Source organism: Girardinichthys multiradiatus, chromosome 2, assembly GCF_021462225.1.
Source record: "Girardinichthys multiradiatus isolate DD_20200921_A chromosome 2, DD_fGirMul_XY1, whole genome shotgun sequence".
NCBI classification, from domain to species: Eukaryota; Metazoa; Chordata; class Actinopteri; order Cyprinodontiformes; family Goodeidae; genus Girardinichthys; species Girardinichthys multiradiatus.
In genome coordinates, this window is record NC_061795.1 from 15,676,799 (window position 1) to 15,702,721 (window position 25,923).

General features: G+C 40.7%; 1 protein-coding gene across 2 annotated transcripts in view; it reads left to right on the top strand.

Moving 5' to 3' along the window:
* peak1 (pseudopodium-enriched atypical kinase 1) overlaps window positions 1-25,923 on the top strand; it is a 111,557-nt gene that overhangs the window by 73,814 nt on the left and 11,820 nt on the right. For both annotated transcript variants that reach the window (XM_047351208.1, XM_047351199.1), the window contains exons 4-6: window positions 4,545-7,959; window positions 15,702-15,943; window positions 24,882-25,699. In XM_047351208.1, coding sequence (XP_047207164.1) covers window positions 4,652-7,959; window positions 15,702-15,943; window positions 24,882-25,699 — 4,368 coding nt within the window. In that variant the 5' untranslated portion in view covers window positions 4,545-4,651. The remainder of the gene's footprint in view (window positions 1-4,544; window positions 7,960-15,701; window positions 15,944-24,881; window positions 25,700-25,923) is intronic.

Below are 25,923 nucleotides of genomic sequence, written 5' to 3' on the forward strand. Positions count from 1 at the left end.
TTCTGCATGATAATTGGATGATCTGTCTGAGGCTGAATCCCTTTTTGGTTGACAGCAAAATGAGCGAATCAGCGATCTTGAAATTGAGCTTCCCATCCTTGAAAGACCAGCATCCGCCACTGGGTAGGACACAAATTGGCTTCCATCTCAAGCAACCCTTAGGCTTGTAAATGGCATCAATTGGTTGTTATACAGGCTTGATGAGCCCAAGATCCGACTCTATCGTTGCACTTCTCTAACAGTGAGCTTTAGAGATTTTCTTATCTCCGTTAGAATACCGCTCACTGTGCTTTTTGACACAATAAATGTGGGTCCTCATCCAGCCTAGTAACTAGTGTTTGAAGAGCTGGGCCTCTGTGTCATATCAGATCTCTACTACTGGAAACAGAATGTCAAGGAATAACCTGAAAATGTACAAATTCTAAAATGCCGAAAGAAGTGGCGTGATTCCTTTTTAAATACTTGAAGAGAAGAGTTCATTTCAGGTGGCCGTACTAAGCTCATGGGCCCATTTGCTGCATATTGTACTGATTTCCAGAACATTTTCTTCTTATCCACAAAATCGTACAATGGATGCCATGTTTTATGATCCTTGTAGCTTTCTGCAAATAAAGTTTTAACCCACCAATCACTTTCATAAGGAGTACAAATCTGGGGCTCACATGTCTGTCCCATGAAGCCTGTGTTTTGGGGGTGGCAGCACAGAGCAGCAGGTGTTGTGTGTTATCTCCTCTACAGCAAAACCAGACACTGTTTGCTGCAATCAGATCAGGAGCAGATGGTCTCAGATTGTTTTCCTACATTGAATCCCAGATGAACAGCTCACTCTGCAGTGTTCAGGGCAGTCACAGAAAATGAGACTGAAACAGTAAAAGGCCCCTTGAACAACCCATTTTAATGTCTTTGTTTTTTTTTATGAGTGAACGCTATGTTGGTTAGTGTGGTATTCGTTATCTGTGTGGCTAGTTTGTCGTTTACACATTTTTTGTCTTAGAGAAAGAGCCACACCCATTATTTGTGTGGACATTTCAAATAAAAACATGATGATTGCAGGTGACATTGTGATCTCTGGTGAGAGCAGGGAACAGGTGGAGGGAACTCTAGAGAGATGGAGGTTTGCCTGGGAAAGGAGAGGAATGAAGGTTAGCCAAACAGGTTGGAATGGGTGGAGGAAAGTGTCAGGTGTGTTGTGTGATAAGAGTATCAGCGTGAACGAAAGAAAAGGTCTACAAGACGGTGGTAAGACCAGCGATGTCGATTGGTTTAGAGACAGTGGCACTAAGGAAAAGACAGGAGGAAGAGCTGGAGGTAACAGAGATGAAGATGTTGAGGTTCTCTTTGGGACTGACGAGGATGGGACTGCTCATGTTAGATGGACTAGAGATAAAGCCAGAGAGGCCAGACTGAGATGGATGTAAAGAGGAGGAATAGTGAGTACATTGTTTGAGGGATGCTGGGACTGCCAGACAGGAGGAATAGAGGAAGACCAAAGAGGAGATTTATGGATGGAGTGAAAGAGGAAGGTGTGAGAGAAAAAGATGCAGAAGATAGGTTTAGATCGTATTTAGAGATGGTATTCCAAATACCTTGGTTGTAGTTGAGTTTTATTTGATGTGCTGTGGTCTTTCTATCATCTTCAACCAATCTGGCCATTCTCTTCATACCTCTGACATTAACGAGGCATTTTTATCCACACATTCATTGGATATTTTCTCTTTTGAAATGTTCTCTATAAACCTGAGAGATGATTGTGCAAGAAAATCCCAGTAGATCTGCACTTTCTGAAATACTCAGCCTAGTCAGTGAGACAACAACCACCTCGCCACATTAAGTCACTTAAATAGCCTTTCTTCCTCATTCTGATGCTTGTTCCAGACATCAGGAAGTTGCCGTTACCATATTAGGATGCCTAAATGAAACAGGTTGCTGCCGTATGATTGGCCGAGTCACGCGAGCCTTAAACAACTGTAGCTAACAAAAAGGCAAGAGATAGTATGACAAACAATAATTAAAGCTGTTTTCGAAACCAATTAGCAGTTTTGGAGACCATCATATTTCCATTGCCTTGCATAACTCATGTTGCATGATACGCCAAAAATAGGTCATAATATGACTGACAAAAACATAAGCAACAAGAGAATTGATTTAATGCCAAAACGCAAATAATTACACAGAAAGAAGTATTGCTTGTTGTTCAGAAGTTTTGTCATTTTATATGAAATTTGCCTCTGTTGTTATCTGTGTGAGTAGGGAGTTGTGATAAGCACCCGGCACCTACATGTCACACCAGATTAGATTATCTACTGGCTTCTCTATTACCATGTGGGACTGATCTTTATCTTAAGCACAATAAGAAATGAGATTACGAGCAGATTTTGCTTCCTTGTGGATAAAGTGCTGAATTCACTCTGTGGACAGATGGGAATAAATAACACAGAATTTAAAGTGGATAAAAAAAGTTGCCACATCCCTTTTGTGTTAATGGTAAAAATAACTTGGAGCCGTGTTCATTACCTGGATTTCTCAAAACTGAATCAGAAAAATTGAGTTATCCTGTTAGAAAGCCACCATGAGTTGTTTTGCATAATCGCATCTAGCTGTTAGAAATCTCTCTCAGAAAATTGCATGCAGAACATGGTCAGAAAAATATTTTGCATATTGATGCAAGAAGGCTACAATTACTCGTAGTTCTCTTCCAGCTAGCCTATAGTTGCTCTGTTGTCCAAGTTAGACCAAATGAACCAGCAAAGCTGACATTTCCAACATGCAGAACCTTCCAAGTGTTCTCACCTAGGGTGTCCCTCCACACACCGACGAGTTTTAAAGGATATTGTTGTAGTGATGGTCAGGGTTTCCTGGGAGGATGCACAGCGTGTGCTGCAGCAGGATCAATCCTTACCCACCCTTAAGCAAAGTTTTGTTCAGGAGTTCCTGTAGCTTTGTGTCTGGCGCTGGGCGGGGTGTTTTCATGTTAACGTCTATCAACACAGGATCTGACATACATGACTCCAAGACTGATTCACACATCTCTGTTAGCGATAGATTAAAAATGAGTCATATTTTCATTAGGATATAAAAATATTTTATGATTTTCCCCTTTTACAATAATATTTTAAAAGGGGAAGATCATAAAATAAAAGCTTCACCGTATGGGAGTGGCAGCGTGGTGAATTCTGATGTCTCGCCGTTTGCATATGGTTGGCTCTGAATCACACATGCACGGTCCGATTTGCTTCAAACTGGATATGAATGACCTTTGTCATTCTGCAAACAGCTCAGTTGGATTAGGCTTTTGCTGCCTGAAAGGATGTGGGCGTGGCCAAGCCTCAACATCTGACCATAAAAGACGAAAATGTAATAACTTCCACACACAAAGTCAGAGTTGTAACAAACTTTCTGTGTCTGCACTGAAATGATTCGCTTTGGCTTTGCTCATCTGGCCCATATGTGACTCATAATGAATAAACATTTCTAATTTTTTGTCAGTCTGAACAGCACAAATCCTTTATTTAAATCAGACCTAGACCACTTTCATATGTGATGTACTTTAAAGTAACTTCAGTCTGAACGTTCATGTCTCATCTGACCCGACTTTTACTTCATTAAAATGTGACAGACTCCATATTTTGTGCCAGGGTAGCCGGAACTGCAAACATCCAATGTAAACAATGGGCAAAACAATTATTTCGAATACTGTTCTTCACGTTCACATTACAACTATAATGTGAGCAATCATCAGAAGAAATACAGTTTATAGGCTCATTATCCAAAGATATATTCAGCTTTTTATTTTACAAAATAAAAACAATCACTTAAACTCTAAATTATTGAAAAACACCTGTAGATGTAAATGTAAGAAGGAAACTTTTCTTGTTGAATTGCTCCAAAAATTGTAGCTTTAAGGTCATGCAGTGGGACCACAGAGTGTATTCTCAAAATCTAGAATCCTAACACACAACAGTTTATGTTTTAATTTGATTTTTTGTACAGATTCATTATTTAGAGATTAAAAAGTATTATTTCTATGTGTGATTTAATTTTAAGCTTTGCCTGTAGTGCCTGGAATGCAAACTCCACTAAATTAGTTGTGATTTCTATTTTTTTACAAATGTTTTTATGTTAAACTGCTGTATTTAGTGTCATTTCTGACTTTTGAAATTCTGGCAAAGTGTATGCCTTTTGTCTTATAATCCTGACTAAAGTCTCTAAATCTTCCATCCTCCTTCATGCTTTGTGCTTTTTCAGACTTATGGGCAATTGGTGGGTTGGGAGACAGATCGTTGCACTTTAGGAGGATTAGCTCTGCGAGGGGAGAGTTTGCCACCTTATGGAGGAACTGTGGCACTGCTTTCCTACTGCCATATAAACCTCCTTTTTCTTCTTGCTTCCCTCGCCTTCAAGCGTTCACTTCACATGTTTTTATTGGTGTGATTGTATTGTATTGTTTTTCATAAGGCATAAGCTTTTTTTTCTATGAATTAAAGTCATGAATCAATTTACAACTATTTATGAAAACTGGTATTCTTTCCTGTTCTGTGTTTCAGGTGCAGTTTTCACCATTGTTCTTCTCCAGTCCCTTCCTGTACGTCGTAGTTTCATGGAGGGGTTTCCTGTGCACTGACCTAGCAAGCTGCCCTCTGGACCAGCAGCCATGTCAGCTTGCAGCACCTTCACCGAGCATGTGTGGAAGCCCGGCGAGTGCAAGAACTGCTTTAAACCAAAGAGTCTGCACTGTTTGACTCAGAGCAGTGGGGGGAAGCCCCCTTCTGAGCAGAGGCCGCCGTCAAGCCAGCAACAAAATCCACTTCCTGCTGTGACCAGAGCTAACCCTAACCTCACCGCCAACTCCCAACGGGCGGGGGGTGGATCTGCACGTTCAGGACACATCCGTCCTCCGGTGGCCAAGAAGCCAACCATTGCTGTTAAGCCCACTATGATGCTGCCCAGTTTATCTGCTGTACTGGATTCAGATGGCAACTTGCAGCAGCAAACAAATGTAATAAAACAAGGTAAAACATCAGCCTTTACTGCCTGGAACCGCAATGGTCTGAACTGTAAGAGCTCTGGTGGGCCCAACAATAACAATGAAGGAGAGGATGACAGTGAGGAAATAGAGGGTTATGGACAACTCAGCCCAAGGACACCCAGTGGAAATAATAACAACAGCGGACTGACAGATGTCCTTAAAGAGATTGCTGGGTTGGGCCCTGGCTCTAGTCCCACACCTCTGTCCGGTTCCAAAAACCTATTTTGGGGGCGAATCAGTAGCTCATATCGAAGGTCCCTGGAAAGAGGCCTTCCAGCTTCCAGCTGTCTGGCTATAGGAAGCAGCAGCAGTGATTGTGGCGCTCAGAAACGGGTATCACTTAATGAATGTACCAAGATCATCAGCTCAGAGGGCGGGCGCTTCTGCTACCCAGAGTTTTCCAGTGAGGATGAAGATGATGATGATGATAAAGAGGAAGAGGAGGCCGAAACTGAGAGGGATGACGAGGAGCATGAGAGCTGGGATGAAAGTGACGAAGAATTACTTGCGATGGAAATCCGTATGCGAGGCCAGCCACGATTTGCAAATTTCCGTGCCGCCACCTTGTCTCCGGTGCCCTTTGCAGCAGGGAAAAAATGGAATACCGTGCCTCTTCGCAACCGCTCATTACAGAGAATTTGTGCAGTGGACTATGATGATAGCTATGATGAAATCTTGAATGGATACCCCTCTAATGGAAGCCTTCTTCCCTATGGACCTCGAGAGACACAAAGTAGTGCTTTTCTCTCAAACTCGGAGTCTACAACCTCTCCAGAATCATCATCATCGCTGCAAGAAGATAGTCAAACTATTTCCAGCAGTGAAAGCAGTGTCTTTAAAAATGGCTTGCATTCACCCACATCTCCTAAGGCGCCTGTCCTGTGTACAATCCCCCCAAACAAGGAGTCTCCCAAGGTGGCTGAGACCCACAAGGCAGTGCTAGCAATTAGATTAGAGGAGCAGGATGGTAGAGAAGGGATGCCAATGCCTCAGGCCCTTCCTGGACAACCAGTTACTATAAGTTTTAGCCCTACAGAGGAGCAGGCTAAACCATACCGCATAGTAAATTTGGAAAAATCCCTCATTTGTAAGCCTTACACTGTGGTGGATGTCTCAGCATCCATGGCCAGTAAAGATGAACAAAAACAAGATTTGTTGCCACGAACCAAAAACCTGCCAAAACCTTCTTGTCTTACATCATTCTGTGGCACTTCTTTGGTCCAGCCCCTCTTTCCGGTGTCTCCCCTTTCCCCATCTTCTCCTTCAAAGTCAGTATCACCTTCATCTATCGCTCTGTCACAAAGGAAAACCGGCCAAATACGATACCAAGAAGTATGGACCTCTAGCACAAGTCCGCGCCAGAAGATACCTAGAGTGGATCCAGGGTTTGGAAGTAATTCTGGCCAAGGCATTACTCCTCAGTTTTGCAGTCACAAGTCAGCTCCCACATCTCCGATTGCAGGGTTGTCATCCTCTCGAACTGTACCCGTAAAATCTCCAAATTTATCAGAGATAAAGTTTAACAGTTTCAATAACGCCGGCATGCCTCCTTTTCCTATTATTATCCGAGATGAACCAGCCTATGCCCGCAGCTCTAAGAAGGCAGTCAAGGTACCCATTGTAATCAATCCATGTGCGTATGACAATCTCGCAGTGTACAAGAGCTTCTTGGGCCTCCACGGTGAGCAGTCGCAGACAAAAGGGGGTGGCGGTAGGGTTACCAGCCATACCTACGAAGAGATTGGTTCTTCCGAAAGTGTCCAGTCCTCCTCGACAGAGAAAACACTTTCTGGGAGAGGGACATCAGAGCAAGTTTCATTTGAGGAGATAAAACTTCCACTTGAAGTAGTGCCAAGTTTGCAGGTTAGAACCACTACAGATTCAAGTTCTGTAACAAGCACTGTAATGAGCTCTGCATCTGGGGCCCTCTCTCCCACTGCAGCAACATTTTCTTCTGCCAGTCTTGCCATTACTGCAAATCTAACTAAAACCAGCTCTGCTGCTAATGCTGTTACACAGACGTATAAGATAAGTGGAGATGATGATAGAGGCTCAACTTCACCTTCTGGGACAGGTGGAAGTCACAGAGAGAAGGCCAGCGCTGTGCTATCACAGATTGTAGCATCTATCCAGCCTCCTCAATCTCCTCCAGAGTCCCCCTCAGCACAAACTAAAAGCTTCAACTCTGAGGAGTTATATGCCCTCCCTCCTGATGCCATGAAGGAGAACTTTACACGACCCAAGTCTCTGTTTTCCACCACTGACGGCTGTCTTTCCAAGCCAAAAAAGGAAAACCCCTCTAAGGTTTTGTCAAAATCCCAGAGTGTCTCTGCTGCTGTCCCACACGCCAGTTCCCGATCAGAGCCCAGTGCCCCCTACCCACCACTGAGATCCACATCCTCCCCTTATCATGCTTCTAACATACTTCAGAGACATTTTGCCAACTGGACAAAGAGCTCTGCCTCCAGCTCCCCAGCGCGGCCTGGTGAAGGCGAATCGAGCCCTGGTGGGGAGGGGAGGCGGATTTCAGCTGAGACTTCCAAACCTAAAAGGTGGATCTCCTTTAAGAGCTTTTTTCGCCGGCGGAAAGACGAGGATGATCAACGAGAGAAGGCAGAGAAAGACAAGGAGAAGGGCAAGCTGGTCGGGCTAGATGGAACTGTCATTCACGTTCTTCCACCGCCGCCTGCCCAGCATCAGCACTGGTTCACAGAGGCCAAACCTGAGGATCCCACCCAGAAACCTACCATTGTTTTTACATACAAACCAGACACTGGTAGCAGCCCTGGTGATGGGGATGGAGAGCTGTGCATAGAACAGTGCAGAGAAACCGATCTGCTGACAGAAGAGAGCAGGGACTCTGAACCTTCGAGCCCAGGGCAAACGGCACCGTCAGACATCGCTGGAGGAGATTCCCGCAGCAAAGACCTCAGGTACTTTGGCTTTTTATTTCTTAATCTCTCAGTGTGGATTCTATGACCGACTACAAGTTATCTCACTGAATTTGATCTTTCATATTGTTTCTTTAATCTGATGTTACCCCTGTTATGTCTGGAGGTGATGCAGTAGTAGGCGTGGCTGCCTGTGATGCAGTAATTTGTTGTTCTTAATGAACTTTTTTTGTGCTTCAGAAACAACTTGAAAATGTTTTTTGGATTCCTGCTGCAAACAGGCTGCATCTGTGTTCTTCTTTTAAAGTATTTTGGATCAGTCACAGTGTTTTTACATTTCAAAGAGTTCTTGAGGTACTACAACCCCTTCATATTAGTTCAATCATTGCCACAAAGGTATCCCCAAAGAAAGAGGATTAATCTCAAGCTGGATTCAGAGAAGAAGGAAGGGACACAAACACACCTCTACTGTACTTTGCAAAAGCCTGAACTTTTAAACTTTGAACTGTTTTACATTTTTTCAAGTTACAACTACAAACTTTACCAAGATTGTAAAGCAGAAGGAAGACACATACAATTGGAAACTGTGGCATGTATTTGTTTTCAGTCGCCCATAAGTCGGTGATTTGTAGTCCTACCTTTTGCTACAATTACAGCTGCAGCTCTGCACATCTAAAAACTGATGTTTTGTCCCTTCTTATTTGCAAAATAGCTAAAGTTCTGTCAGTGTGGGTGGAGAACATCTGTGAAGCTCAGTTTCAAGATTTGCCTCTGATTCTTTTTCTTAAGTGCTTCCTGCTGAAAGTTTGCACCTCCACCGCAGTCTCAAACTCTGTTACTGCCTTCAGTTTTTTTCCTAGGATTTGCTTATATTTAGCTGCATTGATCATCCCATCCGCCCGATCATTCCCTCATTCACTGCTGAAAGGTATCCCCACAGCATCTTTCTCCCTTCGCCATGTTTCACTGTGAGGATGGTCTGTTCATTGCACATAGTGTTTCACTTGTGGACCAAAAGGTCTAATTTTGATCTCCTCTGTATTTACTAATCAGATAACTTCTGAACACAATTAGTTGTATTTTTATATGTTACACTGACCCAGAAACCTGACAAACCCTTCCAATCCTGAATCATTCCCTTAGTCCAACCACTCTATTCGGTGTCTTTCTAGAAATCCCTTTATCCTTTTCATCCACTTCACATCCATGCACCGCTTTGTGTTATTCCATCACATTCATTCCCAAGAGACACACTTAAGTTTGTGGAAAAGCTCGAAGGGTCTGAATACTTTTTCACAGCGTACAGTATGTTTACTTTAAAAGCAACTGTGCTGCTATAAAAATGTTTGAAATGGATTTATTTTCAGACCTGTGAAACATTTCTTCTTTCTACGATTCAACAGAAGATCTAGGCTTATTTCATTCCGTTTGGTTATTTAACAAAAACAAGTCCAAAGGAAAGTATAAGTAGTGTCTTTACTGACCAACTTTATTGTTTTTAAGCACCTTTTGAACAAAATCTTAAATTTTCTTCAAACAACAAACCCAAACAATGTTTTTATTGGCAAAAATACAAAGGCTTCAAAACAACACTGCGGAAACAGAGGAAACTAACAATTTATTTTGTTTTTATGTTTGTTTGAGATATGTATAAGCAAAATTCTCATAGATGTATGTTTGTCATATTAAGGCTTCTTAATGTTTCTAAAAATCTAAATCCTGTTTTATTTGATGATTTATCAGATGTGATCAAGCCCTTAAAACCATGGCTGTGCTGCGCATCGTCTGATTTGACATATCTTTCAAGGGCACTTTTTTTTTCTTATCTAATTAACTTTGTCTTCACATTTTCATGTCAGACGTGTCTTCAATCCGTCTTTAAAACCAGCTCAGCTTCTGACATGATCTCTTCTTTTTAAATCTACCCTGAACACTGCCCTGTTTTCAGGGATTCAAGGGTTTTTATTGTCATACCGCCTCAGATTTACCTGTTAAGGTACGAAATTCGGACCCAGGTCCCAGGTAAGAAGCCTAATACTTCAGTAAAAAGAAAATCAAGTATAACATGCAAAGTAAATCTAACGATAAATAGCAATCAGTAAAAATATATGCAGCAAAGAGCAAAACAAAAAAGAAATATTCACTGTGAAAAAGTGAACAAAAAAATGTTTCTTGTTTAGTTTTCTTTCTTTTTTCACTCGCCATTCTGACAAGTTGTAGACTTTGAGCTGTGTTCAAGCTGCTCTTCGTCCGTTTCACTGTTTCACTTGCTTAAAGCTAGAAAATATTTTACTCCTGTAGCCTGTCAACGACTCAGCCTCATTCTGTCTCATTTCAAACTTAGCAGTTTTTTCCTCTTTAACTACCTTCAGCTGTCTTTTCTTTTCTCCTTGATTTTCAGTATTTTAATTTGTTTTCATTTCATGACAAGTCGCATGCAAATCAAGTGCGTCTTCGCTATTTATACCACATCGTCTGACTGTTGCTGAAGTCGGATGTATTAGAGCATGCTGTATACAGTCAGGGGTCAACTAACAAAAGTACTAAATACTTCTCACAGAACACATTCATATGATCTTTTATACGTCTGTCTTTTATAAGTGTTCCACTCCTTACCTTTGAACGAGCAGCCAATACAGTCTCTCTATCACCGTTATTGTAGGAGGTAAAAACCTCTTACATTGGTAGGGAAAACCCAGATTAGTTAGTTCACGATCAAAGGTACAGTTTGGCAAGCGGGCAAATGAAAATATTCTGCGATTGGTGTGAGTTTTGTCAGGTACTCGATACCGATCATTTTACAGACATCCAAGGTTTACAGCATTCAGTGAAACATGCCACTAACCTAATCAGGTGGTGTGTTAGCATCCAGTTACAGTTGTTTCTAAACTGCTCTCCTTCACCTTGTTTTGTAGTCTTCCATATTTCTCTGGAAAGAAAAACCTATACATCACTGTTTGTGTTTTCTTAATAGATACTAAGGTATGAGAAATATTCATATACAGTCTCGCTTATTTGTTTGCCTATCCCTAGTTTCTTTAGTTCAGTACTTGACACATAAAGTCTTAGTTTTTGGATTTTTTATTATTGTGTACCTTTTTCAGCTGGAATGTTGCTCTACATTTTCAGAAACGTACTTCTGCTTATTAACACAATTGTTGTGTAGCTGTTATATTTTACAGGTCGCATTATTTTGGTCGGGAAACGAGGGGTTAACTCAGGAGAGTTTTTTTTTTTTTTCTATTCATGTTTTATTGGTGAACGGTGGGTGTGCTCACTGGTGAGCTGGCCAGCACATTTTACCTTAGACAGGTAAGAACATTCAAAGAGGTAGAGACTAAGAAGAGGAAGAAAAGGAGAGAAGACATGCAGAAAAAGAGTGTTTTGTTCCGAGCCGGACTTTGTTTGACGTAGAACGTGATTTCTCCTGCCTTGTTGTTCAGAGTTTTCAGATGGGAAGCTGTGTGAGCCACTACAGTGGGTAAGAACTGACACCCTTATCTTTTTACACACCTTTGCAAACTGTGGTCAACTTGGCCATGTAAAGAAGTGTTGACTTAGCTGGGAGGAAGGAGTGTTGGTTTGTTTTTTACGTTTCCACCTTCTGGACATTAGCAGCAGAGTTCTGAGAAGGAGAGACATGCACTGAGGCTGCTTTGTGCTGTCTGAACAAGTCAGGTCCTGACATTGAAGTGTGTAGCAGCCATGAAGGTATTCATCATTTTAAGGGCCCAGTGTAGATGCATATCCACTGTAGATGTTTTGTTCCTGCAGTATGAATTTATTGAAACAGTCTTCACTTACTTAGTGATCCTTCAGGCAGTTTCATGGCTATTTGTAAATCATTAATATTTGCAGAAGCAGGTTCTGTTAAAGAACAGGGAAGAAAATAAGAGGAAATTGAATTTATTAACAGCAGTAAAGCTAATGCCAATAAAATGCCCTGTGTAATAATGAGTACTGTTTTTAATTTTACTTTCTTCAGTAAACATGTTTAGTCTTTTTGCTACCTCTGTAATTATCCCCTTCTAATGCTGGAATCCTGCGAAGTGACGGAGTGGCGCTCTGTGTTGATCAGCTGTCGTTCAAAGACTCTAGGGTTGTTTTGTGGCCTGAAGGAACACATCTAAAGCATGTCAGACGAGAGGTTTTTCTCAGACTTAGTGTCTGCTGAGGATAAAGGCAGATAGGCAGAGTCAGAACCTGAACTGCTGGAGCTTGTTTTCTTTTTTTTTTTTTTTTGTGTATTCATACATGTGCCAAAACTGAAAAGCTTTTAATGGTAAATCTAGATAAATCAAGAAGGCTGATATTACAGGTTTACTGACTTGCTGGAAATGCTATGGTTATTCTTGTTTTAATTTTGTGCTTGATTTGAATTAGAGCATCAGAAGGTACATTAAACTGAGCAACGCCCTATGAGCTGCGTTTGTTTCTTCATGTGTAATTTTAGGGACTTTTGCCTGTCTTCACATCATTAGTCACATTAGTATCATCCTGAATCAGTTGTGCCAAATTACAGGAAATGACACATGATTCAGGATATTATTGTTGCGGCCTTCCTGTGACCAGTGGGTGGAAACAAACCCTAGCCCTAACCCTTTTGTGACCTGTTTACATTTATGGCCACGTTTTTATTTCTTCCTTTTTCGCTTCATTTTAAAATGACAGGTCACATTCAGGAAATCTAAAATATATAACATATAAAAGGAACATTTATAGTATCAGAGCTTGTTACTGTACTTGTAATGAAGGGGGAGTTAAAGACTACAGAAAGTTGGACTTTCACCCCAAGTTGCAACATATCAGGCAGATCATAGTGAAAGACCAAGCTGAAGAGTCATCACATTTGGTCAGTAATTTTAATTCGTAGAGGACGCTGCTTCCCAAACCCCCCCAAAATTCGGCGTATTTCACAGAGATGCAGCGAACAACACGGTTGGGGGAATTATGTACTTGTTTAAGCTCCTGTTAGGTTTCTGTAAGATATAAATTGTTGAACATAGCTGTTGTTTGGAAAACTGAAGCCGCCATGGGAGAAGACTTGAACATAACATTTAGCCAGTTAGTCCAAAACAGTGGGCTTATAGTTTTATACTGCTTACTTCTAACTTCATAACATTTGAAGTTATTGAAATCTCTGCATCATGTTTATTTTGTAGGGATGAAACTAGGGCTGTGTGATGACTGCAAAGCATAAACAAGACATATTGTTGAATATTGAGATGAAAATATTGAGTCAAATTATCCCATGTTTTCCACATTGTTCTCATTTTCCCATGAGCACAATAAGCCCAATTCTCTCCTTCGCTCCTATTATCTCATCCCCTAATGTCTACTGTAGGTTAGATGTGCACATTAATAACATTTAAAGCCCATCAGATTTGAATGCCTTGAGGTGAGCTGATGCATATCTTAGCAAAAGTATTATAGTAAACTTTAATAAACCCAGAACTCTAGAGTTAAGGTTTAACAGACTGCAAACTGTTTTAAAGAGCCTACAATGAGTGCAGAACAATCCGCTCCGGTTTTGACTTCTTTATATGTTTTATATACTGTATATTTGAACTTTATCTTATTTGCTTTTTTTATGTTTTCACAAATAAAATAAAGATTTCATTAATCTCAATTTGTGTTTTAAAGAATCTCTGTTTAGTGTAGAAATAAGCAGTTCAGGATTAATCAGCATAAATATTTCAGATTTTAAACAAATCTAGTCCAGATTTCTTAAAAGAAACCTGAATCAGCCCTTTAGTGCCCATAGGATCACAGCGTTAAGCCAAGGACATGGTCAGCTCAATCCCAGAGGCATGAATGAAACATGAAGGTTTGCACATATTAACAGTGTTACCAGGATCACAACCTTACTAGCTGTGCAGCTTCTCATCACTACGGTGCAGCAATGAGATGATCTGGAAGTTATAATCCATCACAGCTGTTAAAAGATTGCCGAGGTTCATCCACCGTATCTCCAACAGGTTGTCTTAAAGTAACTACATTTGAAGTGATGCAAATTAATATGCAAAACAATCATTATTAAGTAGAGCAACATTTACAGAGAAAATGACTTTAGAGCAGCGCCACTTTGTAAATGACTGGTCTCTACCCCGTGGACCTGGTTAGTCTCCATGCTCCTGTAAGATCCAGCACCTGTTTCAGTGCCATCAACAGACACAGTTAGTTAACTGATCCATCTCTCAGTGGTTTCTGTACTGAAATATGTCAGAGCTCGTTTTTTGGTAATTGGTGTAACGTGAAGGTCAGTTGATTGTCAGTTGAGGTTGATTAAGAACCCAACTTTGAATATTTATCTGCAAAAACAGACCAATGTTACATAAGTATAAAAAACTAAGAAGGTTGTAATGCAAACACTTTCCATATAAGACAATATATTGTTGATTGTTACCTCTACAATTTACTTTCATGAAATACTTAATTATACGGCAACTCACTGTGCACCTGAAGGTTTTCTTTCCGTCTGATTTCTTACTGCCAGAATTCCCTGCAACGCTCTGTAAACATAAAACATGACCCACTTCTGCACTAGCAAGTCTGATTAGATTAATTCATACAGTACTTTTCATCCCCCCCCCCCACCTGTTTTGTTACTTTAAATGTTTTTAAATCTTATTTAATGTGCTGGGATTAGTCTAATTCTGTGAAGTTTTTTTAAAGAATAAAAAAAAAGAATTCAATTGAAAAATGTGACATGAATGATGTGCCAAGCTCATAGAGACTTCTCCAGAGCCACTTTAAGCGGTAGCTACCTCAAACGTTGGCTCTACAAACTACTGTCTTTAGGGGGGAACAGTTATGCACGCTGAAGTTTTTTTTGTGTTGCTATTTTGTCCTATTTGTTGTTTGCTTCACAATAAAAAAAAATAATAAATCTTCAAAGTTGTAGGCATGGTCTGTAAATGAAAAATGCAAACTCCAACAATCTATTTTAATTCCAGATTGTGAGGCAACAAAACATGAACAATGTCAAGGAGGGTGAAAACTTTTGCAAGACACTGTAGTTCCTGCTGCTGTAGAAGGTTCAAAAATATGCCACCTCTTTTAAACACGTCTGTTCTAAGTTACGTACCTGCTCATGGCTTTTTTACATATACAGAACAGTATCATCACGCTGCATGGTGACCTACTTTCCCTCATCCTTGATCCTACCTTCTGCCTTTATGTGTGCAGTTACTTGTAAAAACGCTTCACGTTTCAGAAGCTTTCATCAGTCCAGTTCTCCCGGTGCTAAGGTAGATGTAGGTGGAGGTGGCGGTGGTGCAGGGGTATAACGTGCGACCCATTTTCAGAGGCTTCAGGCCTAGACGCAGCCCGTTGCTAGTTCGACTCCCAGGCAACCTTTGCTTCATGCCTACCGCTCTCTAAACCTCTTTCCTGTCAGCTTACTCAAAAAAGAGAGACCGCAGGTGTTGCAGAAACATTTAAAAAGAAAGATGCAGAGGGTGAAACACGGATTTAACTTTTTGAATAATAAAATAAAATCGTTTCGAAGCGAACTTGATTATAATTCAACAGCCGATGTTTTTGCACTGTAGCTCTCCAATTTCATCTCACTTCTCTTCTGTTTTATTTTTCCAAAGAGCAGAAAAGAGCAGCTTTTTGTTTTCTGCTTTTCTAATTGAGCACAAAATCCTTGTCAAAAGTAGATCAACTATTAAAGGAATAAAACAAAAACAATATTAGCAGATATGAGGAATGCAATTACAGATTTAAAGAAGCAAAGTTAACAACATAAATAGCATTCCTTCCTTCTCTGTCATGTGCAGCCAGGTACCAGTCAGCCATGCCAGGAACCGAGAACTGCCTAAGGTCATCCCTCTGCCTGCCAGAGTGAATCTGGGACTGGTGTTTGGGGACCCCCATGATGGCCATGCCAACCAGGCCGACCCCCCAGTCGCTGCCAGCGAGGGCAGTGCCAGCCTCAGAGAGCCGGAGGAAGATGGAAATCACTCTCATCTTTCCCACTCTCCTGCCTCCAGCCGGTGCAGCGCCACCTACAGCAACCTAGGTAAGAATAGCTCAGAAGAAAAATACTTGCTGCTACTTTGATCAGATTAAAACCACAATTCTGAATGTATTTTTTTTTTAGGATTTTAATACGATCGAACCAACACAAAGCAGTGCGTAATTGTAAAGTTAGTAAAAGGAAAATGATATAGGATTTAAATAATGTTTGAAACATCTGCTTTTTTTAAATTATTTGTTAAAAAATGCCTTTTTGCTCTAGTTACAGCTGATAAGTCTTTTGGGGCAATGTCTTATTTTCCTATTCTTAGCAAAAGCACTGGAACTCAGTCAGATTGGATGGAGAGTTTCTGTAAACTGTATTTTCAAGTCTTGGCACAGGTTTTTTATTGGATTTAGGTCTGGACTTTGACTGAACCATTATGTTGTAGCACTGGCTGTTTGCTTAAGGTTGTCATGCTGATTGAACTTTCACCTTAGTCACAACTGTTTTACAGTCTCTGTAAAGTTGCCATGCTGAATTGTCCTGTATTTAGCCCTATGCACCTTCCCATCAACTCTGGCCTGCTCCCTGGTCACGGCTAAACTACAGCATGACCTCCGTGTGATGCTGTCACCACCATGGTTTACAGTGAGGATGATTTGTTCAGGGTGATTTGCATTAACACTATTCCACCACACACGACACAAAAAAGTTCAGTTTTGATCAAATCTAGCCTCTTCTACCAAGTGTATGCTGTGTCCCCTACATACCTTTCAGGAAACTATAAACAGGTTTTAACTGGCTTTCTTTCAACAATGGCTTTCTTCTTGCTATTGTTCAATAAAGGTCCGATTTTTGGAATGCATGCCCAGTAATGGTCCTATCAGCCGATTCCCCCACCTGAGCAGGGGATGTCTGTAGCTCCTCCAGGATTACCTCGGGCCTCTTGTTTGCTTCTATAATTAATGCTCTCCTTATCCGCTATGTCTGTTCAAGTAATGGTCATGTCTTTTCACGTTTCCAGATGTGCCATACTCTAAATGTTTATAGGGTTATCAGAGTTAAAGGGGCGACATAAAATAGACATGCCACACGTTTGAGATTTTTATTTATTAAATTATAAAAACCATGTTGCTCAGAACAACCATTCGCGAGACAGGTGTATTCCCCTTCTTTGTCCCTAGTCTGGTTTAATGGCCTTATACACCACCTTCTTTTATTTTGTTTTTTGAGAGCTAAAAGGCAAATTAGCTTTTCCTAATTTGTGACAGAAAGTGTGGGAAATGTAGGAAATTGGAACGCTCAACTAGGAAACCTCAGCAGAGTCCACGCTGCACACAGTACACCCAACTCTGTGGGAGCCTTTATTATGCTGTTCTGCTGTTTGTGTTGCTGTAGAGCTGTCTGTGGCAGCCTTTGACTAATTATAACCTCTCAAATAGTAAACATTAATAAGGTGTTACTTACTTGCTGTGGTATTGTAAAGTTAGATTCCTCTTCTGCTTGCATTTTGTGGAAAACAAAAACCTACTGTCTCTTCCTCTTTGGCATTGCTATAACCCATTCTAACCTGTAGGTGAACATTATCACCAGAACTCTGTGCAGTTTGTGTAGTTCTGATTTTACTTTTCTCCTGCGTCAACACACTTCCTCTTGGAATTTATTTCCTAAAACAACTGGAGATCAAAAATCTCAACACAAGCTGTTAGCCACCTTCTGCCTTCGAGAATAACTTGAAATCTGCCAGCCTGAGCTGAGAAGTATTTAGTTGGGAGCTCCAGTTTATAAAAAGCTGGTTCTGAAATAGTCAAAGCAATAATTGAAACTCAGGCCTCTGTTTCAGCTGTATTTTGTAGTAAAGAGAATGTAAAAATGTTTGAGTTTAGAGCACGGTGAAGGTTTGTGCCTTTCCAAAGTTGGAATTAAAAACTAAACTCATGTTTTGTGCCTTTTAAAGATGATTTGCAGCACATCATAACTGCCTCTTAGTGCTGCCATGCTCCACCCAGCATTAACCAAGCTGACTCACAGTGTAATGTACCACTGGCCACAGGGTTGCTGCATGCGTTATTGCTGTGCTCAGGTATAATCTCACAGTAATTACATGATTTATTTGTGCTGTGATCCTAATAGTCTGGTCGGATACGGTGATATTAAAGCCCCAGGGTTTTAAAAACGGATGGGATGAAAGGCATCAGGTGGCTGGGTTGCAAGGGAAGAAGGAAATTAGGAAATAACTGAGAGACTCATTAATGCAAGCTATTAACCTGCTTTCTGTTCATGCAAAAAGGTGCTGATGATGAAACTTCCCTTTTGGTGATCCTATTTTAGAGCTTCTATGTGGGCATTGAACATTTCATCCTCAGATTCTCACTACAATTTACTGTTACAAGTTTAAGATTTAGCATGATGTAGTCTCACAGTAGAAGATCCCAGTTGAACGGTGTCATGGTATTTATACACAAATGGATGACATGATTGTAGCAAAACTGATTCCTGCTGCTGGGAAAACAATTTACCATACTGATTATTACAGCTATGATGACATTAGCTGACATTTATTTATTATTATTTTAAGGTTTATACCTTAACACTGAATAAATAGCTTAAATGAACTTATTAGTGTTCAGGTTCATATGCACACAATATTAAATTGTTTTTCATTCTGATCTTTTTTAAGTAACACAACTATAATAGTGTGATATTAGCTGGCTAATTATTGGGGTTTTCTGCTCAAATAGTCAGTCTGCATTCGTACATACTGTAGTTTGCCAACTGTAGCAAAACATTAATAGGAGCGATGGGTATCGCTCCTTTAGTTTCCAAACAATGACTGTTTTCCTTTTTTCATAACTGGATATATTTCCAGAACAGCTGAATTTGTCTGTTTTTGTAGGTGACAGAAAAGTGTAGGAACCTCCTTTCAGCCACCTGACCATCAGTGCGCAGGGACGTGCAAGAGGGGCATAGCTGCATTACTTTATGCTCCATACAGCTGTTTGGCATCTTATTAAAGCACCTTTAAACCCAGAGAAGGTCTGATGGAAAAATGTTAGTTTTAAAATGAGAACTTTGTAAAAGCTTGTCTTCCAGGTAGGCCTTGATATCTGTAACCAGCCCTGCCTATTAAAGCTACTAACAAGCCTGACGAGTTAAACTCGCTTTATTTTCTAGTTGGTCAGGTAAAGTTCAATGTGTCCTAAGATCAGGGGGCTTCTTTTGTATTTTTCGCTTTATTCACATGCTTTAATAAAAATTCCTCCTTCGAAGGTATTCACTTGTATTCTGTAGCAAAACATTTAACCTGTTGGTGAGAACACTCCATGGATTTCAGGAAATTTTAGCAGCAACTTGGAGACATGGATTCAGTTTTAATAAAGGACCTGGAAGGACTGGAATGCCCAGATTTTATTGTCAGAGATCTTTAGCGATCAATATGAGCCAAGTTGTTATAATACCGATATGGCCTGGTTGATACGTTTTATTGAAAGTACTTTTTAAGCCACAACAGGGTTACCTGTGTCATCTGTGGCCAGGCCCACGGACCTATGCATATATCTTCAGTACAGTCCATACCATGTCCTTGATGTCCAGAAAGAGAGAAGCTAAGAGCGATGAAGAGACTACACTCACTGGCTTAAAGGGAAATTGTGCAACATTTTATGGATTGATCTTTTTGGGTGTAGTGGCCGCAGACAGTTTGTCAGACCACTTCCAAACACAGAATTGAAGCTTCAGCGAAGCTTGGTGGCTCAGGCATTGAGTAATATGCAGATGTTTCTCATACTACGGAGCTTATTTATCATATATCAGGGATCATTGATCAGTTTGAATACATAAAAAGGTAACATGTCATGTTGCTGTAAGCTGAAGAGAAAATGGCTCGAAATGGGTGTTTCAACAAGGAATGCCTGTTCACAGGTACCAGGAGGTGGTCAACTCCATCCAATACAGATGTGAAGCAGTTCTCTGAAACACTGGTTATAATCCTAAATATAAGGGGTTGATAGAAAAGCTAAATCTTCCAGCATCTTTCAGTTTCTACAGTAAATGTTTCAGTTTATGCTTTCTAAATAAAAGTGCAGAGGTTTCAATAGTTTTGAACAGTCTAATAAATAGCCATTTTTCCTCTTGTAGATTTATAACAAAACTTATTGTTCATAATTCTCTCTGAATAGAACATGATGTGTTCCCAATGCATTTGAGTGTATGGAAATAAAAGCAGTTACAAGGATGTTTTATTCACCTGTTAAAGCACGGTGTTATTTAAACACAACTGCATTTGTTTGTTAAAATAAAACTCCAACACTGATAGAAGAGCAGGCTACTGCATCAAGTAGCAGTGGTGGAGGTGGGCACAGCGGTGCTGGCCACTTGATTTATGATGTGAGTTGGAAAGTATCAGTGGTGTGATACAGAACAAAAAATAGAAACAATGTGATAGACGCAAAGGAGAATGTGGGTATTGTGGAGTAGGTGCTTCATTTTGCACATACTGGCGCCTGGGTCTTTATCTTTCTGTTAAATGACTCATCAGAGACTAAATATGTTTGTTGTTCTGTGCCACTTGCTAATTAGGTTTTTTTTAGATTAGTTTAAGCATGCGTGAGCGGTGTTTGTATTTGTGAAGCTCAGAGTGTGCACTTGCTGTGTTGGTAGATGTGTTAAAAGCTTCCCGGATGTCGTATGATGAGCTGCCTGTAGCCTATTTTTACTTTGCAACATGCTTCTAATGAGAGACAGGAAAGTGTGTGCTGAAGAGTGTTTGTCTAATCACAAACTTTTTTTTAGGCAGCGAGCAGACGAGCACAACCTCAGCTAGTCAACATTTGATTTGATGAACTGACTTGCTCTCCACCTTGCTATTTTATCAACTATTTACGCACACATACAAGTGTCTCCCTCACTCGCTGGAGTGCACAAACTTGTGGTTTAATCAGAGCATCAGGCAGGAGGAGGCAGAGCGATCATTGCCTCACTCAGTGCTGGTGGGAGCCTTTCACCAGCAACTCCTCACAGACTCAGAGATGGAAGCAGAGAAGAGTGGTTCACTCCGCCTCCCCTCTCAGCCGCTGCATGGTGTTAGCTGAAGACTCTTAAAGCTTTAGTGGAATTGAGGTAGGCTTGTTTCTTCTTGTTTTCATCTCCTGGTATTCATCCCTGTTTCTTCTAAATCTGTCGTCTGTCAGTCTTACCCCCAGGATTCACCTACCTCCCTGCTCCTGGGTTGTTCTTCTGCTTTTGTTCCAGATCTGCTGAATATTTATCACTTTGTTACATCAGCAGATTCTCCATCTCCTTGTCCTAATCATATTATTGGAAAACAAGATTAGAAGCAGAAAATGTATGAATGTTTTATATCTAAAAAGGATAAAAGTGTGCAACGGAAAACACTGAAACATGTTTTTCAGCCACTGCCTTTAAATATTTGAATTATTCTGCAGGTTAGATGCTTGTTAGAATTTCATTTTAAAATCTATGATGACAGTTCGAACTAGAGGTTTACACACATTGTATAAAAAGACCCCTAACCTTTTTTTTTTTTGTTCTGACATTACATCACATCTTCTGTTTTAGGTTTAAACACATTTTCTTAATATTTGAGAACATTGCTTGAGTCTAGGGTTTCAAATAATGATTCTCTTGCTAATCGATTAATCCGTTAACTATTTTTTTTGATGAACCGATTAATAATCAGATAGTAAAAGGTACTTAATCTGAGATTTTTACAGGCTTTGAACCAGGTGAAGGTAAAGCAATGCCACTTGAGGAGTTCTGGATAGAATATATTTACAGTCAAAGAAGGTTTTTCATCTTAAATGCAAATGTACGTTTTTTTTTACAGTTTTGGCTTAATAGAGTGGGTTGTTCTTTTAGCAAGTGGCATGTTTTACAGTCTGTATACTCCAGTTAATGATTATATGATTACTAAATTAGTTGATGATTATTCCAGTAATAGATTAATTACAATTAATCCGATTATTGTTTCAGTTCTACCAGAGTCAGACATTTGGGGTATCCTTCAACAAGCTCCTTACAGCATTTTTCTGGAATTTTGGCCCATTCATCGCAACAGAACGGATGGAAGTGAATCAGGGCTCTAGGCTGCTTTCCACAGGTTTTGGAACTTTCTGTTGGATTTCGATCAGAGCGTCATGAAGTCCACTCCAACACATTGATTTTGTTGCTTTATCCCTGAAGCCACTTTGGAACAAATGTGACGGTATACTCGGGGTCATTGTCCATTTGGAAGACCCATTTGCATTCAAGATTTAACTCCCTGGCTGATGTCTTGTCATGTTGCCTCAATATTTGCCCTTCCTCACGATGCCATCTTTTTCGTGAAGTGCATCAGTCCCTTCTGCAGAAAAACACCCACTAAACATGACGCTGTGGATTCCCAGACCTCACAGATCAGATGGCATTCTCAGGATGGCAAGCTTCCTCCTTTTTCCTCCTACTGTAACCATGGTCATTTAAAATTTTAGTTTCATCAGACCACAGGACATGTCTCCAAAAATCAAAGTCTTGGTCTCTGAGTGCATTCACAAACTCTAATAAGGCTTTATATATTGGTTTTGGAGTAATGTCTTCTTCCTCAGTCAGGGCCTTTTAGCCATTGTTAGTATGGGACTTGTTTCACTGTGGATGCTTCAGCCAGCATCTTCACAAGATTTCTGGCCTTTTTTTTCTCGATTTTTCCATGATGTCACACAAAGGAGCAGCATGTTTGAGCGGTTGCCCTAAAATTTATTCACAGGTGTGCCACCATCCTCCATTTAACTGTTTAAGGTGAATTAACCTATCAGAAGCTTACAAAGATGTGACATCATTATGTGGACCTTGCCAAAATGTTTAAAGGCAAGGTAATCTCAATGTGTGGAAACTTCTGAATAAAAGAAAGTATTAAAAAAATTCCTATAAACTTGTCTCATTATTTTTGGCATTTATTTTTTATACATTGTGTGTAAATAGCTAGTTTCAGCTGTGTGTGGTTCAGAAATAGAAAAATAAGGAAACAAAAAACATACTGTGTAATTAATTTGGTTTAATTATTATAAGACCTTATGTTATGTAATCCAGTTGAGTCACAACAGAAGAGCCCTGTGACTGGATGAGGGAGACGTCTGCTCTCTTGGACGGATTACCGCAGATTGCTGGAGGAGGAACACATTAAATCTATTGCTTCCAGAGAGGATTACGGAGACTCACTCATTTCATCCCGACAGCTCTGTCCAAAGACTTCGGCTACATCCTTGAGGCGATGGTGGCGTGACTTCCACGTGAGGAGTTACTCATCCTTTTTTACTCAAATTTGCAATCAGAAGCAGGGCAGTACACGGGGAGAATTGATTTGTTAAAGCGGATGCCTGGACCACACTGATGGGATGAGTAAATCTCCAGGGAAGTTGACTGGAGAGGACATCATCTTCTTACTCTGTGCAGTCTTGCAGTATTATTTTCAAGGAAACCATGGTGTTCCTTAGGGAGTTAAAGCAGTGCTGATGGTTTGCCCGTGACCTTATGAACCCAGCCTTCTTTTTGATTCCAGTCATGTGAAGGGGATAACCTTCTAGTTTTACTTCTAACGTGCACTTGTCTTGTTAAATGATTCTCTGACTCATTTGTCTCTGTGGATCCCTGCAATAAAAGGATGAACCCCTTCATCCTTTGGATCGGTTTGATTTCCAGAACTTGGAGTTTGTTGGAGACTGATTTGAGCAGGTGGATGGTTCTAGCTGAGTGGTTTGAATTCTCCTCAGAGCCACTCTTTCCCTCACATCCCTTTTTTCAGATTTTTGTCGTCTTCTTTGGGCTGTGATTGCTCTCTGATTCCTATCTGATAAAATGTTTGACATCAGCATCTTTCTGTTTTAAAATGAAAAAGGAAAAAAAGTCAGATTTTTTTGTTGTTGTTTTAAATCCTTGAAAAACACAGCAGACATTGTTTCTAGAGGTGCATAAGGAGAAACACGTGGCTGATCTGTTGACAGAAAAAGCATGGTACACAACTTATTTACTACAACTTATTACTACATGTAAAAAATCTAGTATTTTGATTGTACTTCACTGAAATTACAAAACACAGCACTATAATTGTAATATTTACAGCAGGGAATCCTATAATCCTGAAATACATTGACATAAAATAATACAAGAATGTGGTGCAGTAAACTATTTAGCATTAAATGAAAGTAGTTCAAATGGGCGTTAATATTATATTTAAATAAATGGACCAGGTACTCACTTATAAGAGGTAGGTTTCACTAAATCTGATATGCTAGTTATGGTAGGATGCATAAAGTTGTGCATTTTCCCATTATTGTTCATGTTTCACTGTAAGATTGATTTTATTATTGAGGCAAGTTGATTCTCGCAGACGCTCTTCGTCCAAGTTAGCTGGAGCGAGTTTCTCAAAGATAAAATGCACAAACCTTTCCATCTCTTGATGTATAAAGTTAATAGAGGCATAATCTAAAAGACTTGCAGCTGTAACTGCAGGATGAGGAGGTTGTCTAAGGTTCTCTCATGGCCGCTGGTTACATATGCACTCCACAAAAACAGCTGAGAAGCATTTATCTTTTTTCTTCCACTTCACAGATATGCACTACTTTGTGCTGGTCTATCACAGGGGTGTCCAATTGGAGTCACTGCTCTAACACAGCTGAGATAATGGCTAAATTACCTCTTTAGTATGCCATTAGGTTCTGTGCAGACCTATTGCTGAACCGTTCATTTAATTCAGGTGTGTTAAACCAGAGGAACATCTTAAACATGCAGCACCCAACACCGGCTCTTGGGGACTTGAATTGGACAGCACTCTAGCATAAAACGCCTATGAAATGCAATAAATATGTGGTTGTAACATGACAAAAGGTGGTACTCGTTTAAGTGCTCTCATGGTAATTAGTGTTCTGGTTTTACTGGGTGAATAGTTTATTAGTAGGAATTTCACCTGGTCATATTGAAGTAACACTTCATTTTTCTCTTTCTCCAGGTCATTCAAGAGCCAATATGATCCCACTGAAACAGCCACGGAACCTCAAAGCCTCCAATGACACTTTGTCCTCTATGGACCTTGACGGCTCCATGGACCAGCCAGCTCCTAAAGCCACACCACCACCGCTGCCCAAGAAAGTTGTCCCACGCTCCAGCACTGAACCCACCCTTGGGGTTAAAGAGCCCACCCAGGGAGCCCTCAAACCCCGGGCAGAGGCTAAACCAGGGGGCACCAACCTAAGTGTGGCCAACCCTCTGTATGACTTGGACTCCACCTGGGAGACAGCTAGCCAGAGCTCCTCTCTCAGCTCTGAGCCACATCGAGCCCATGACCATGAGAGTGGTGACTCTTTGGAGAGGTCGTCTGCTACTGCAGCCACAAGCAAGGGTTGCCTGACTAACAGCGTGTCCTCCCTCAACCCCCAGCTTGCCGCAGCCGCACCTGTTACTACCTCTGGCAGGGACAAGAGGGTCTTCCTAAGCACAGAGTCACTGGGTGGGAGGGGTTGGACTGCTGGCCAAGGAACCGCTGGCGGAGGTGCCTCCAAACCACACAGACCGGCTCTTTACAGGGGGTTGGACAGCTGGGATGAGGTGGTGGGGAAGATCCGGGGACTTCACACAGACACTCTACGGAAGTTGGCGTCCAAATGTGAGGACCGCTTCATGGCTGGCCAGAAGGACCACCTGCGATTTGGCACTGACAGCTGGTCCCACTTCAGGTTGACCACCGGCAAACCGTGCTGCGAGGCAGGGGACGCTGTCTATTACACTGCCTCTTACGCCAAGGACCTACTGGTCAACTACGCAATCAAGGTGAGCTTTCATTGTCTGTTTGTAGATCAGTTTTGCAGAATGACCACAACAGACCACCTTATCTTAACACAAGGTTTATTATTAACCTGATTAATATTCATTTTATTAAGATAGTTTCATTAGAAGTTTGAAGTTTGTCGCTGTTTATGAATGGATTATTAGAGGTACAGCTCCTTGAAAAGTGTGCATACAACCGGACCTTTTTCAGGTTTGTCATGTTACAA